Source organism: Drosophila biarmipes, chromosome 3R, assembly GCF_025231255.1.
Source record: "Drosophila biarmipes strain raj3 chromosome 3R, RU_DBia_V1.1, whole genome shotgun sequence".
NCBI lineage: Eukaryota > Metazoa > Arthropoda > Insecta > Diptera > Drosophilidae > Drosophila > Drosophila biarmipes.
Window position 1 is genome coordinate 31,931,815 of NC_066616.1, and position 14,399 is coordinate 31,946,213.

Here is a 14,399-nt window from a genome sequence, read left to right on the forward strand (position 1 = left end):
TAACTGGTTTTTCAAATTTAAATCCAAAATCCAGCACTCCCTACTGTTCTTATTCTATTTTATTGGCTAAATCAAACTGAACAAATAAATTAATTCTACAAATGCAATACACAATCACTGATCAAGTACCTTGTCAATATCATTTGGTCAAGAGTAAGCTAGCTTAATCGTAGGACAACATACATAGAGTGGACATACAGTGGTTTCTTAGAGTCTAGTTAGGCTGCGTGGACTGTGTCTAGGTGCCGCTTAAGGCTCGAGGACTGATTAAAGCTCGACGAGCAGCGGGGGCACTTGAAGGGTCGCTCTCCCGTGTGGGTCAGTTGGTGGCGACGGAGACTGGCGGATTGGGAAAAGCACTTGGAGCAGTCGGCACACTGGAACGGCTTTTCGCCCGTGTGCGTTCGCATGTGGGACTGGAGTTGGGTCTTTAAACCGAAGAGCTTGGGGCAGAGGGTGCAACTGAACGGCTTTTCGCCCCTCTCCACCCGCAGGTGCACCTGAAGGTTTGAGTTCTGCGTGAACCTCTTCGCGCAGTGCTCACATTTGAACGGCCTTACCCCTGCGTGGGTTTTCAGGTGACCGTTGAGGTTCGAGGAGCAGTGAAAGGTCTTGGGGCACAGGTAGCACTTGTAGGGTCTTTCGTCCGTGTGGATGCGCAGGTGTCGCTGCAGGGCACACGCCCTCGGAAAGGTCTTGGGACAGTAAGAGCACTTGTGGCGATGTGCCTTGGCGCCGCTGCTGTCAGGAGCAGGTAGCGTCTTCTTATCAGCAGGTACTGGAGCTGCATTGGCTGGTACAGCGTCTTCAGGCTCCTCATCCGAAGGCAAGTAGTCCGAATCGTCATGGGCAGCGTCCTCAAGATGGTTCTCCTTGTCGCTGGAGTCCCTTTCCTCGGCTACATCCATCCCCTGCGAGTCCTTCTCCACTTCGCTGTAGAACGCCGAGCTCCTCTCGTAGGTCTTCTTTATCGCGAAGGCGTTCCTCACATCCTGCAGGCAGATGTCGCAAATGGTCTGGGGGAACGGGTCTCCCCTCTCAACCTGGTAGCCGGTGCACTCGGCGATCATGAGGCCAATGGGGACTCCCAGCTCGGGTCGCTCGAATATGTCGACCATGTTTTTGTGGTAGCCCAAGCAAACTCGGCAAAAAGTCGACTCCATCGTGCTGAAAGTTAGCCAAAATGTAGTTGGTCGTTCGATAATAACAATAAATAAATACAACTAAGTAAACAATCGCTTCCTTACGGTAGTGCAGCCAGAAACAGGGTTTGTTTACTACTGGGTCTCAGGGATGACAGAAACTCAGTGTTGCTATCAACACTGGAAAACAGCGCACTGCTTGGGTGCTAACTCCGCTAGAGAGAAAGGCGCCAGTCCTGAGGGGTTCGTGTACTCTCTATTTGAAAAGTTGTTACTTTTTACTTTAAAATTAAAATATTTGTTTGATTTGTTTATTTTGAACTTTTTTATTTTTGTGTTGATCGGTTTACGTATAGACGTGTATTGAATTTTATAAGAATAACAAATAATACGATTTAAATGCGCTTTATTTTGGAACGCACAACTAAATGGTACGATAATGTGTAAGGACAAGATTTATAAGATTGTTTTAATGGCGATTTTGACCCATCGGGACACGACGTTATCTGCGAAAAAGCCAGACTTCGGATGGCTTCGTCTGGTGCACGTATAAATACAGACTCCCCTCCCAGCGGGAACTCAGTTTAAATTAGTACAGATCGTGCGTTGAACAAAATGAAATTTGGGTGTCTAACAATTTCTCTGCCGACTTTGGTCCTGGCTTTTATATCTAATGCAAACGCTGCTGGTTTTCCGTCCAATAAACATCTAAACCAAACTCTTGAATACTGTTTTCCGGTTATCAAGCCCGTCCTCGAGCACTTCATAGAGCTGACAGCAGCCGTCGATACCAACGAAGAACTGAACAAAAAAGTGAGTTCCATGTCCGACGCCATTAAGGACTTGGAGAGCAAGCTGGCAATTGCTGAGGTGCAACTGAAGTCCAAGGACGAGGCAATAAACGCGAAAAACGAGCTGATCAAATTAAAAGATGAGCTACAGTCTCAGTTAGCGACTGCGAATTGTCAGCTGAAATTAAGTGAAAAAGACTCTGAAATACTTCGCAAAAGTGAAGAGTCCTTGTACAAGGACAACCTACTAAAGGTAAAGGATAAACAAATCGCGGACTCGGAAGCCAATATTAATAGCTTGAAAACCCAGTGGTTGAGTGCAGAAGAAAGAGTTAAAACCGAAGGAGATATGTTAAAACTTAAGCACAAGGAATTGGAGGAAATTATTAATCTAAAAGATAATGAAATCAGCCAGCTATTAGCGAAGTCGAAGAACCAAAGTGAGGAAATCGATATCCTAAGCAATCAACGGAAATCTGATTTGGAAATAATAGCTGAAAAAGAAAAGCAACTTACGAGTATATTGTGCACTGCAATTAAAAGTTGCCTGCCAGGCCGCGCAAATGGCATTTATAATATAAAGTTACCCGAAATGGATTATTTCGAAGCTCCCTGCAATGAAAGTGGCTGGATGACCATCCAAAGGCGCCAGGATGGCTCGGAAAACTTTGCTCGGAATTTTGAGGAGTACAGGAATGGATTTGGCCGTCCAAGTGGAGAGTTTTTCTTGGGCCTAGAGAAACTACATCAGTTGACTAAGGATGCACAGCACGAGCTCCTTATCAAGCTGGCCAAGGCCGACAACTCCACGAGCTTCGCTCACTACGAGAACTTTAAAGTCGACAGTCGGGCAAACAGTTACAAGCTGGTGTCAGTGGGTAACTTTTCCGGCACTGCTGGAGACGCCTTCGCTGACATGGTGGGGTCAGAGTTCAGCTCCATTGATCGGCCCAAACCAGATACCTGTACTACCACCAACACAGGGGGCTGGTGGTACAGCAATTGCCGATACAGAAGGTAGGTTTTCTAATCTGCTAAAAATATTTGCTACAAACAGTTCGCGTTGCAGCGCGCTCAATGGAAAATACCATGCGAATGGGACCTGTCCAGAATTTTCGGGAATTCGTTGGAAAACGTGGGAAGATGACAACACGGCCTCTCTGACCTTTACTGAAATGATGATAAGGCCCAAAAAAACCCGGGCAACGACTTCTTTCGCTTGTGTTTAAAATACAAGACAATTATTCACTTGTAATTTTCATTATCTCTTGTCTGTGAAGTAAAGCAAATACCTACTTAATAATTTTTACATAAATAATTTTATAAAGGTCCTTAGAAGTCTCGCTTGGCCTAGTATTTTTACATAAAGGTATCTATTTTTGGAGCTAGAATTGGTTGTTACATATTTTTAAAGTTCGTAAAATTAGTCTGGTTCGGCTTGTATTCTGAGTGATTCATCTTGACGCGATAACCCACCTCTTGGGGCGCTTTGAATTCTGAGAATTGTTTTGCGGTCACTTTATAAAGCTAAAGTCCGAAGTTGATAACAACAGTGAATAAACCAAGATAATATTTCTTTTGAAAAACACATGAAATACAAAGTAATTAATCTTATTAGAAATATCTAATTATTATTTGTAATTGCCTGAGTTATTGCCTTACAAATAGGACATGGTCGTATTAATTAACATTCTGCCCATAAAACGAGAGGATAATACAAAGTTATTGTGCGACTTCAGAAAAATGTTTAGTCAACCATTTAGTCACAGTTGTTAGACCAGGGCGAATTCATTCGCCATGAGTCCAGGTGTTCTTCTTCCCAAAGATCAGTTTACTTCGAAGCACAACCACGTCATGGCTGTGTCACCTTGGCCGCTGATTCTGCTGCTCCTCCTGGGCTGCGCCAGCTTGAAGGTCCTCGACGAGAAGCGGATTCGGGGAGTGCTGAGCCTGGAACGCGATCTCCTGCACACCCTCCGTGGATATGCCGAGAAGCTGGAGGAGAAGATCAGCCTAATAAACAAGTGAGCTCGTAAACGTTTCAGAGTTACTCTGTCTAAGGTGGGAGCTACCCCTTCCTTGCAGTTCCCTGGATGAGTACATCGACGAGATAGAAGAGGCCAAGCAGGACCCGGAGGAGTACCTGTCCAATCCGCTGAACGCCTTCCGGTTGATCAGGCACATGCACCAGGATTGGGTCGGCTGGCAGGTGTACATGGAGGAGCAGGTGGGTCCCGAGCAGGTGGCGAGGATGGAGCGCCTCCTGCCAAAGCTTCCTCAAAGGGGGGCCTTCAAGAAGGCGGCCAAGGATGTCCACAGCCTGACCCGATTCTACGGCTACGAACCCGCTGAGCTGGTGGCCGAAAACGAGATAAAGAGGTGGGAGATATCCGATCCCTGGGATAATGAGTACTTATTTCATATTCCCCCTTCACCCAGCCCCCTCCATCTCTCGCCTCTGGACTGCTATCACTTGGGAATGGAGCTCTACGAGGAGCACGACTACCTGGGAGCAGCCAAGTGGTTGCAGGTGGCTGCCCAGAACTACACCCGCTCGCGATACAGTGATCTCTTCCACCTCCTGGGGGCTCCACGCTGGCAGGTCTTTCGGGATCTCGGCCGAACCCTTTTCAAGCTGAGTAAGCTCTGGGTCCACCCGGATGTCCTTCAGGAATGCTTATACATATATACCCCACAGACCGGCAGTCCGCCTATGCGGCATACGATTCGGCACTTCGGTTGAACCCCCAGAACGTCCACCTCATGCAGGAGATTGGCCAAATGGAGCTGTTCAGTCTGAGGGACCCCATGGAACCCATTCTTGATCCTGAGCCCAACGCCACCCTCCTGGAGAGCCATTGTCGAGGCGACATTACTCCACAGCAGGGTCAGCTGAAGTGCGAGGTCAACACCTGGGTCCATTTGTTCCTGGAATTCGCTCCCCTTAAGTACGAGGAACTCATCCAGGAGCCGTACACCATCGTTTACCCGGCAAGTGTCTACGAGGAGGAGATAAGGCACATCGAGGACGCCTACGAACAATGTCCGCCGAGCGCCCAATTCGAGCTGAAAAGGGGCATCAACGGGTGTTCGGTCTCCGATGGATACAGTCCGGTGCTGAAGACCATCAACGAGAGGATCCTGGACATGACGGGAGTGGAGGAGACCTTTGGCACCTTCTACATAGTCGAATACGCCCAGCTGACGACCTTCGATCCCTTCAAACTTTTTAGGAACTCCAGTAAGGTAAGGGATTGTTTTTTTGTTACTTATTGTGTTTTGAAATCACTAAAAGGTGTAGTAAAAATAATGGGAATTCTAGTTTAATAATATATTGTTGCCTACTTTTGGACACCTTTTTAAATGATTTCAAAACCTCTTTGCAACTGTATCTTTATATCTTAGCTTTAAAAATCCCTCCCCTCCTATTTCAGTTCCGAAAACTAAACGCTAAAAATTTGGATAATCTCGATGCCACTGTAATAATATTTGTGAGTGGTATACTGATAAATTCATAGTCAGCTCTTGATATTTTATTCCTTATGGGTTTCAGCTGAAGGACGTGGCCTTGGGCGGGGCCATAACCATTCCGAATGGAGGTCTCTTTGTGCAACCCAAGAAGGGCAATGTGCTGATCACCTTCCAAAATAAGGAGCTCCCCACTACGGTTTGTCCCAACATCGCGGGTAGCGGACTAGGTAAATTTGATTTTGTTTTAGTAATTGGTATTAGTAATTAGAATTGTTAATTTGTTTTTCCTTCCAGTTATGATCAAGTTTATTTTCAAGAAAGAGGAGTAAGCGGATTATTTACACTGAAGCTGGGATGCTATTTCTCTATAATAAGACTACTTTAGAAACTTTAAATAAATGAATCATTCAGCCCAGGAAAAGGTTGGAGTTGCAAGATTTTTTATATTTATTTTTTCACACGCCTATTTATTTATTCACGGAAATAAACAATTAGTCACAGAATGATCCTATTAAATATGGCTCTTACTTAAATGCACCATTCGATCTCGTCAGTTTTAAAATGTTGCCGCTCCGAGGTGTCCATATTTTGGTAGTTTTTCTTTTAATTTCAAAGTCTAAAGTCGCGGTGAACGGGACTCCACATAAGGAGTTCCTTATTAGTGAGTCGGCAAAAATGGATTTAATGCAGTTGGACTCCGAACTGATTGGCAATCTAGAGAAGTATGCCGAGCAAGTCGAGGATAAGGTGGCGAGGCTACAGAGGTTAGTGGGAGATGAATTAAGTGTAAGCATTTTTCCAAGCTGTTCTTCAACAGAATTGTTCAGGAGTTGCGACAGCCTCTGGAGGCTGCAAAAGGCAGGGAAGAGGAGTACCTGGGCAATCCCCTGCACAGCTTTCCACTCATCCGACACATGCACCAGGATTGGCGGTATATCGAGGAGTTTATGAATGAGACAGTGGGCGAAGGTGACCTAGGAGTGCCTACTATTGCAACCATGCATTTTCAACACTTTTCTTTCCAGAACAAATTGATTTTCTAAGGAAGAAACTACCCGAACTGCCCTGGCAGGCGGACACCGAGGAGGCCACCGTGGCCATGTTCCGCATGGCGGAGACCTACGGAGCGCAGCCCTGGGAGATGGTCCAAGGCCTCATCGACAACGTGGCCTTCAAGTAGGTCCCCTAGAGTCTGGTTATAGCTCCTCTAATTCCATCAGTAGCTCCACACTCTCAGCTCTGGACTGCTTTGAAATCGCCAAGTTGTACTTCAGGTGGGGTTATTTTGAGAAGGCCTATCAGTGGTTGGCTAGCACCGAGAGCCTAATGAACGAGGAGTACTCGGGGGTGTATGAGGAGCTGGGAATGACTGGAAAGGATGTGGCCTTGCTACAGGCACGCTGCCTAATGGAATTGGGTAGGTTGTTCTAAAAGCTACTATGAATTGTATGTTCTAACTGCAAGATAAATCTTGTAATTGTAACATTTCAGACCTGAAGGATGAGGCTAAAGACGTACTGCTGGCCCATCCTGAGCTTGCGGAGAATTCCACAGACCTGCTAAAACGATTCGCTGACCATCCTTATCAGGCAGAGGACTCCTCGCCGCTTTTAACTGAAGACTACAAGAGACTGTGCCGTTCCTCGTTCTCCCCCAAACCCTCGAGGCTCCACTGTCGCTACAACTCCACCACCTCACCCTTTCTGATCCTGGCTCCCCTCAAGATGGAGGAGATCTCCCTGGAACCCTATGTGGTTTTATACCACGACATCCTACCAGACAAGGACATTGAGCAGTTGAAGATCTTGGCGGAGCCCCAACTGAAGACCACAGAAGTGTTTGGGAAAGAGGGGGGCGCAAGGACCAAGGAACGCACTGCCTTGGGCACCTTTCTGCCCTTCCAGGACATGGACCCCTCTGGGGAACTCCTGATGGATCGACTGACCCAGAGAATGCGCGACATCACCGGCATGAGACTGGCCGACGGACACCCCTTTAACTTTGTCAAGTACGGATTCGGGGCTCACTACATCTCACACTATGACTTTTTCAACGAGTCCAACTGGAATACCGAGGGTCAGGGTGATCGAATTGCCAGCGTTATCTTCTATGTGAGTTACTTACTAATCTAGCCCCTCGGGAACTCAGAAACCTCTTCATTATGGTAAACTTCAGTTAAATGATGCACCCTTCGGAGGAGCCACTGTTTTTCCACGCCTAGACATTAAAGTACCTGCGGAACGAGGTAAGGTTCTGTTCTGGTATAATATGGATGGGGAAACACACCATGTGGATCCCAACACCCTGCACGCCGCGTGCCCCGTCTTCCATGGCTCCAAGTGGGGTGAGAAATTTAAATTTTAAATAGATTACAATTAACAATATGACTATTTTTCAGCCATGGCCTCTTGGATACACGAATGGGATCAGATGTTCATTCAACCCATATACCGAGAAAAATAAATATGATAAAATATTTGTGTCTAAAAATATAAAAAACATCTTCCCATTTGTATCTTACTTATAGATAAGGGGTTTAGATTCCATTTTGAAATTGTTTCACACCCTAACTTACCGTGAAACAGATCGAATTGGATGTCTACTGGTCAGGAACTTAAAACAGAACCTTAGCAGTCTATGCAAAACACAAATATTCTTGATATGAGCACCAGAATCTATGAGTGTCATAATCCTTGTAATGACGCCTTTTGTCCTTTGGCCAAACTGCATAGCCGTAGGCTATATTGGTCGAAAAAACTACGTCACCTCAGCGGAGGAGAAGAAAAACTTGCTGGAAACAGATAGGCAACTCATTATCCTGCTTAATAGCTATGCAATGGAACTGCAAGACAGGATCAACGTGCTAAGAGGGTGATTTAGCAGATATCATCTATACGTTATACTAATTTAAATATATTTTAGGATAGCTAAACAATTCAAAAAGCCCTTGGAGGAAGCCCGAGGTAGAGAAGAGGAGTATCTCTTGAATCCCCTAAACAGGTTGGCGCTCCTCCGTCAAATGCACGAGGATTGGGAGCCGGTGAAGAAGTTTATGCGGCAGCCCGTGGGTCAGGGTAGGATCTCCATATATCAACATATCCTAATATATACTACATTATCCTTAAAAATAAGCCCAAATAGAGTCGATTGTGAGTATGCACAAGGAGCTTCCAATGCAAGAGGACTTGAATGAAGCTAACCATGCCATGTTCCGCATCATCCAAGCTTATGGCTTGGAACCCAAGGATGTGGCCAGAGGATTGGTGGATGGCGTGCAATACAGGTAAGGCCACTCTGAAGCCATCTCTTTTAAACGTAAGACAAGATGTTGTATCTTATTTAGAGGTATTCTATCTGCTAGTAATTGCTATGCCATGGGTATGTTCTCCTTCAAGGCGGGCAACTACCAAGTGGCCGCCAAGTGGCTTAGTGTGGCTAAGGATTTGTTGGAGGAACAGCCAAGAAAGTACCACGAGGTGATCGGGGTCACCAACATGGATATCACTTTGCTACTTGCTCGCTCTTTAGTGGCTGGTGGTGGGTACTCTTCATTGAAGAGGGATGGGAACCTTAATTCTCATTACATCCCCCCTAGGAAATTTATCAATTGCACTTGATGTGCTGATGGAAGATTCCATGCTTAGGGAAACTGGTAAGGCCCTCTCCCTGCACTTCATCAGGACTTCGCCCAGGCCAACCATAAACGTAGAGCCCTGGGAATCCGCTGGAACCTTCAATGATCTCTGTCGCTCTGCGAGCAGAGGACAGTCGAATGAAACCAAGCCCACGAGGCTTCACTGTCGCTACAACACCACAACCTCGCCTTTTCTTCAGCTAGCCCCCCTTCGCGTGGAGGAACTCTCGCTGGACCCCTTTATAATGCTCTATCACAATGTTCTGAGCAACTCCGAGATCGAAACGCTGGAGCAGATGAGCGGACCCTTTCTGGAGCGCTCCAAGGTCTTTCTTGGGGACAACGGAACCGAACGGATTGCCCCCAGTCGATCCGCCGATGGGGTGTGGCTTCCTCATCTGGAAACGAAACCCGATGGTCTGAAGCTTCTCAGCCGCATTGAACGGAGAATCGGAGACATTACGGGTCTAAACATGCGGACTGGGGGAAAAATGCAGTTCTTGAAATATGGTTTTGGGGGCCACTTTGTGCCGCACCACGACTATTTCGACTCCAGAACTGGTTTTTCGGAGATGGCTGGCGATCGTATTGCCACCGTTCTGTTTTATGTAATGGAGAATATAACAAACCAAATTGTGTACTGACAATTCTTCCTACAGCTTAATAATGTGGAGCATGGTGGAGCCACTGCTTTCCCCAAAATAAATTTGGCTGTGCCCACTCAAAAGGGATCGGCACTGTTTTGGCACAACCTTGATGGGGAGACCTACGACTATGACAAACGCACCTTCCATGGAGCTTGTCCCTTAATATCTGGAGTTAAGTTGGGTAGCTATAAAGTACTACAGCTTATATATATAATAATTCATCGATTTTTTCAGTAATGACCCGTTGGATTTACGAGTTGGATCAGATGTTCCTTTTGCCCGCTGTGCATCCTCCTCGCAGTCGTAACTTTAGCAGAACTCTTCATTATTAAAAGTAAACATTGCCTTCATAAGAACTAGTTTATTTTAATAAGCCACATGATTTAGATATAATATTCAATGAAGTTTTTACCCCTAAGTTGGTTTTACGTGATCAATGTGGCATCTTGCTTAGTCGTCTTTATTTATTAGTAATGTTTCCCCAAACTCCCGATAGTTTTCCACCCAATTTCCTCTCATACCTTGAACTTCGATTCGCTTTTCTTGCCAGCATTGGTCATCAGCTCATTGCACCATTAAGTGGGCAATTAAATTCAATTAGCCGCAGTTCTCCGCCTCCTGCCTAAGAACTTCCCTGTGGTCCTGGTTCTGGTTCTGGCCATTTATCACGCCTGGCTGAAAGTCCTCCCCTTGCCCATTCCCTTGAAGAGTTCTCTGCAAGTTTGCACTTCGATTTCGATTGGCGCTACTAATAATTTCCCAGATTTATTGTTTGCTCCTTCCTGTTTGCTTGGCTCTCCAAAGGAAAGTTTTCCAATTGCGACTTGGATTTCAATTAAGATTGATGGCCTGCACTCTTCTCCTGGCGGAGTGCGCTGCATTCGTCTTGATTCCACCTTGCCGGATTGCGCCTTTCATCTGCCAGACAACATGTGTATGCAGGCTTCCTCCCCCCCAAGGTAAGGCCTGCCATTTATCAAAATTTGCGCACACCCTGCGGATGAGTGATGTGTTGCAGGGGCAGGAAGTTGGCTACAATTGGCATGCGTGGCTTCCTGTTTGCATTTATCTGAGTGTTGCTAAGGTACTTTTGTATCTCAGTGCTTTTTGGGACTTATATGGGCAAGAAAGTAGTTCTGGCATCGTTTCTTATACAGATGTTTAGATGGGCTTCTTAAATATTTAAGGACCTTTCCCAACTGAGCTGTACCTAGCTACCTAGAGGTGGTATCCTGTGCCACTCTCCCCCCGTCTGTTCCTGACTTAAATTGCCTTTTCAATGCCAACGGCTGCTCCTGCCAGGACCTCCTGCCCTCGAGATCCTGCTCCTGCACATCCTGTCACACGCGGAGCCAAATGTCATTTCAGCAAAATCCCTCAAGTCGTTCGTCTGCCCTTTTCGGTCCTGTGTGCGTAGGAAAACATTGTGCAAAATATGTTGGCAACATTTTTCTGCGGCTGCTTAAATTGCATTGGGAAATTGGTTGGGGAGCTGAGCAAAGGACAATGAGCTGTGTGTTTCCCTGCTGAAAGGTGCACTTGCTACATGCTGGGAATCTGTGCATGTGATTCTGGGCACCACGAATATTCGTGAGCTCTTTTAAAGCATATTTATGAAGTGATGAAAAGAGTTTTTGCCTAAAATCTGGGTAATAAGTAATTCATTTAGATTTCTTGGGCCTATTATGTAAAGTCTGTGATGTGCTCCTCCTTAAGTGTTTTTGTACATTTTATCTGAGAGATAGATCCGCAACCAGAAATCCCCTGAGCGGATTTTCTTTTATCCCTCGCTTGTTGCTCCTGTTCTAATAAAATTAAAATGCCAACCATTTGCACTCGACTCGGTGACTCCCCAGAAACGCGATATTCCTAGCTTAAGTCTCCGGAACTTCGTCTCCGCTGACTGTTAAAAAATTAGCAACAATTTTTCAGCATCGCATCAAAACGCGCCCGACTGTCAACCGCATCCCGGGATGAATCCACCCCTTGAGATCCCAATCCCTCCCCCAATCCCACTCCCAATCCCACTTATCAAGGAGCTGACTTACTTCCAGCTACACCTTGTTACATCCCCGTCCCCCGGAAAACCACGCACTTTGTCATCTGGCGGCATCTCCGCTCTGCCATCCGAGGGGTAATTTGATATGCTGTGGCTTACATTTTTTATCCACCATTACCACAAAGCGATTTACTTCCGCGCAGCAATTTGCTTTAAATTTTTATTTAAACAACAATTTGCTCGAGCACAGATTGAGATTTCCGCTGAAAGATTTGTTTGTGGAGATAAGGGGGATTGGACTTCGGCTGGCAGGAGGAAAATGGGAGAGCGCCGTCCCCAGTGTCAACTCATTGATGCACCTTCAGCGCGGTGTCCTTCGCCCCAAGGATCTCTGGCTGCAACGGACACTCGACAAATTAATTTGCTCTAGACTGCTCAGACGACTGGGCGTGGTCATGTCCTTGCTCCTTGATGGGTGTCCTTCGTGGCGTCTCAGGATCTGGGTCCGCTATTTTATACTCTTTCGCAGGAGTTTTATAGATTTTATTCGAAGTTTGGGAAACATTTTTGCAGTAATACTCTGATTTGGTAAAAAATAAAAACAATAAACTGATGGACACTCAATAACTCTATTATATGTTATAAGAAAGTGGTAAGCGTATTTAGAATGGATATATTGAAATAGGATTTTGAATTTTCAAGGTGATTTTTCCCTCCCAGTATCATTTTTCTTTTCCTTTTACGTTTTCACTTTCTCTTTGGCTTTTCTGCGGTTCTTAATTTGATTTCTGCACCTTGGCTAATTGGCGATTGGATGCGCTGATGGTGCTGACAGCCTCCACTCAAGCTTTTCCACCGCCCCGAATTTAAGCGCTTTAAATTATCCCCAAGGATGTGCGGGGCTGGGGCGGCGGAACGGGGGAGTGGCTGCTGGTCCAAACTCCTGGCGTTAATGGCTCTTTTATGGCCGCCACTGTGCGGTCCCCGCTTTTGCGGCAGCTGCAGATATTCGCAACTGCACGGGCACCGCATCGGGGATTCCCCGGGGCGGGGCGTCCGGCTGAAATCTAATCTATGCAAGTCCCGCACACACATCCCTCGGATAGCGCCCTCCATCCATCGAGACAACTATTTTTTCGCTTGATTTTACACTTTTTTGATGGCTTTTTTCTTGTTGGGGAGCTTAACAGTTAATTGCCCCTTGAAGAATACCGCTCCGGAGATCCAGAGCCGCGCTGCTCCGTGCCGGAGTGGACTACAATGGGACTACCTATGAGGACACGGCCGGACAATCTAGCTGGCACTTTGTCTGTGCTCTTTTCGTACCCTGTATTCCTTTGTAGGGTTTGATGATCGTATCTTTAAGAATGAATAGTGAATACAGTGTTCATTTTGTAGACTGTTCATTTGGTAGTACTCATTAGTACATTGTTCATTTAGTTTTATTTTTACTAATATCACTCGCATTTATTGCAGAATTTAGCTTTTTTGTGAGTGGTATCTCCAGGTCCAAGCCCCATTTTTTGCCAACACGACTTGTCTGTCTCTAACCCCGTGCGTGTGTTTTAATCGGTTTGACTTTGTTGCCCGACCTGCGTGGGGTCAATCGGAGGGGAAATGGCAGTGGAAGTGCACGGGTACATACAGCCATATAAGAGGACGGGTCAGGGGTGGCAGCAACAAGGACAAACAACGTAGCCAGTGCTGCCCGCAGCAGCAGATTGAATCCTAATCGAGGTTTTGACTTTGGTTACGTTGCGTAAACACGCAACAACCGGCACACACGGCCCTCACATCCTCCCGTGGAATATCCTTGCTGAAAACAGTGCAGCGTGGCCCAAGGATGTCAAATGGGTGGATCTCTTCGGGCAGTAGCTTTGTAGTGGGCCCTACTGTACGTCCTGCAGTGCAGTTTATTGTAGCATGCTTGCATGCAGCTGTTGTTTGCTTGTCCTTGGGGCTTTTGGATGAAAATGGAAATGGTGGTGGCAGGTGGAGGTGATTAGGGAAGGTTTGGCCATTTCGATCTTGAATTTCATCATGTGCTTGGAAAATATTTAAATTTAAGGACTGCAGATCATTTTAATTTGTTATACAGTTTAAAATTTGGAAAATCAGGAAGGTGTGTAAAAGTATGCAACAACATATCTAAAATCGCTGTAGTCATTTGAAGATAAGACTTGATAACTTGAGACTAATAATATTACCAACCTAATAGGAGTAATTTGGCTGTTTCAGTTACATACCATCGGTTTTTCCTGAATTTAACTATGACCTCCCCCATTTCCCAGCTTTAAATGTACTTTTAATCGCCGATTGGCCAGAAAGTTGAATCAATATTGAACCGCGTTCTGCGTTTTTGAGGAGCAGCTGCTGACAGGCGGCCAAATGTGGATGCCTCATGCAGAGACAGAGACGGGTGGAGAGTCCGGGAAAGAGATGGACTTAGAAGGCGGGAGAGGGATGGCGAAGCTTCTGACAGTTTTAAGTTTGACTGGGGAACTCTTTCTGGAGTCGCAAAATTTGTGTTGGCAACTTGTGACACAAAGGCGCCGTCTCCATCTTCCAACTTCACCGCCCCTTCTTTCTCGGAGTTTTCCCAGCTTTTCCTTACGTATGCAACAATGCGCTGACTTGACTTGTCCAACTCCTTCTAGCTTCTCTCCTCCCCAACCTCCCCACGACCTTCACACAAAACTTGAACATCACGTAAGC

General features: G+C 46.0%; 5 protein-coding genes across 6 annotated transcripts; 4 read left to right on the plus strand and 1 right to left on the minus strand.

Moving 5' to 3' along the window:
• Positions 1 to 41: 41 nt before the first annotated feature.
• On the minus strand, positions 42 to 1,308 carry LOC108025089 (zinc finger protein 664). Its single transcript, XM_017095350.1, has 2 exons — positions 1,248 to 1,308; positions 42 to 1,167 (listed from the first exon to the last, which is right to left on the minus strand). Exon 2 carries the CDS (start codon positions 1,161 to 1,163, stop codon positions 219 to 221), a length of 945 nt encoding a protein of 314 aa, XP_016950839.1. The 5' UTR covers positions 1,164 to 1,167; positions 1,248 to 1,308; the 3' UTR covers positions 42 to 218.
• Positions 1,309 to 1,722: 414 nt separating this feature from the next.
• LOC108025004 (fibrinogen-like protein 1) lies at positions 1,723 to 3,236 on the plus strand. The gene is made up of 2 exons (XM_017095260.3): positions 1,723 to 2,950; positions 3,003 to 3,236. The coding sequence occupies exons 1-2, from the start codon at positions 1,758 to 1,760 to the stop codon at positions 3,160 to 3,162; spliced, it is 1,353 nt and encodes a 450-aa protein (XP_016950749.2). The 5' UTR covers positions 1,723 to 1,757; the 3' UTR covers positions 3,163 to 3,236.
• Positions 3,237 to 3,373: 137 nt separating this feature from the next.
• On the plus strand, positions 3,374 to 5,841 carry LOC108025136 (prolyl 4-hydroxylase subunit alpha-2). Its single transcript, XM_017095408.3, has 7 exons — positions 3,374 to 3,957; positions 4,019 to 4,312; positions 4,373 to 4,572; positions 4,632 to 5,179; positions 5,368 to 5,424; positions 5,487 to 5,631; positions 5,699 to 5,841. Exons 1-7 carry the CDS (start codon positions 3,731 to 3,733, stop codon positions 5,731 to 5,733), a joined length of 1,506 nt encoding a protein of 501 aa, XP_016950897.2. The 5' UTR covers positions 3,374 to 3,730; the 3' UTR covers positions 5,734 to 5,841.
• Positions 5,842 to 5,965: 124 nt separating this feature from the next.
• On the plus strand, positions 5,966 to 7,907 carry LOC108025148 (prolyl 4-hydroxylase subunit alpha-1). Its single transcript, XM_017095424.3, has 7 exons — positions 5,966 to 6,168; positions 6,222 to 6,373; positions 6,430 to 6,580; positions 6,628 to 6,821; positions 6,896 to 7,515; positions 7,580 to 7,748; positions 7,803 to 7,907. The coding sequence occupies exons 1-7, from the start codon at positions 5,966 to 5,968 to the stop codon at positions 7,865 to 7,867; spliced, it is 1,554 nt and encodes a 517-aa protein (XP_016950913.2). The 3' UTR covers positions 7,868 to 7,907.
• A 127-nt stretch (positions 7,908 to 8,034) lies between these two features.
• On the plus strand, positions 8,035 to 10,089 carry LOC108025152 (prolyl 4-hydroxylase subunit alpha-2). Of its 2 annotated transcripts, none has more exons than XM_017095427.3 (7): positions 8,035 to 8,275; positions 8,327 to 8,478; positions 8,537 to 8,687; positions 8,748 to 8,941; positions 9,000 to 9,646; positions 9,698 to 9,866; positions 9,920 to 10,089. In XM_017095427.3, the coding sequence occupies exons 1-7, from the start codon at positions 8,082 to 8,084 to the stop codon at positions 10,015 to 10,017; spliced, it is 1,605 nt and encodes a 534-aa protein (XP_016950916.1). In that variant the 5' UTR covers positions 8,035 to 8,081; the 3' UTR covers positions 10,018 to 10,089. The 2 variants fall into 2 exon arrangements, with proteins under 2 accessions (XP_016950916.1, XP_016950917.1); XM_017095428.3 differs by having other exon boundaries at positions 9,698 to 9,861.
• Positions 10,090 to 14,399: the final 4,310 nt, after the last annotated feature.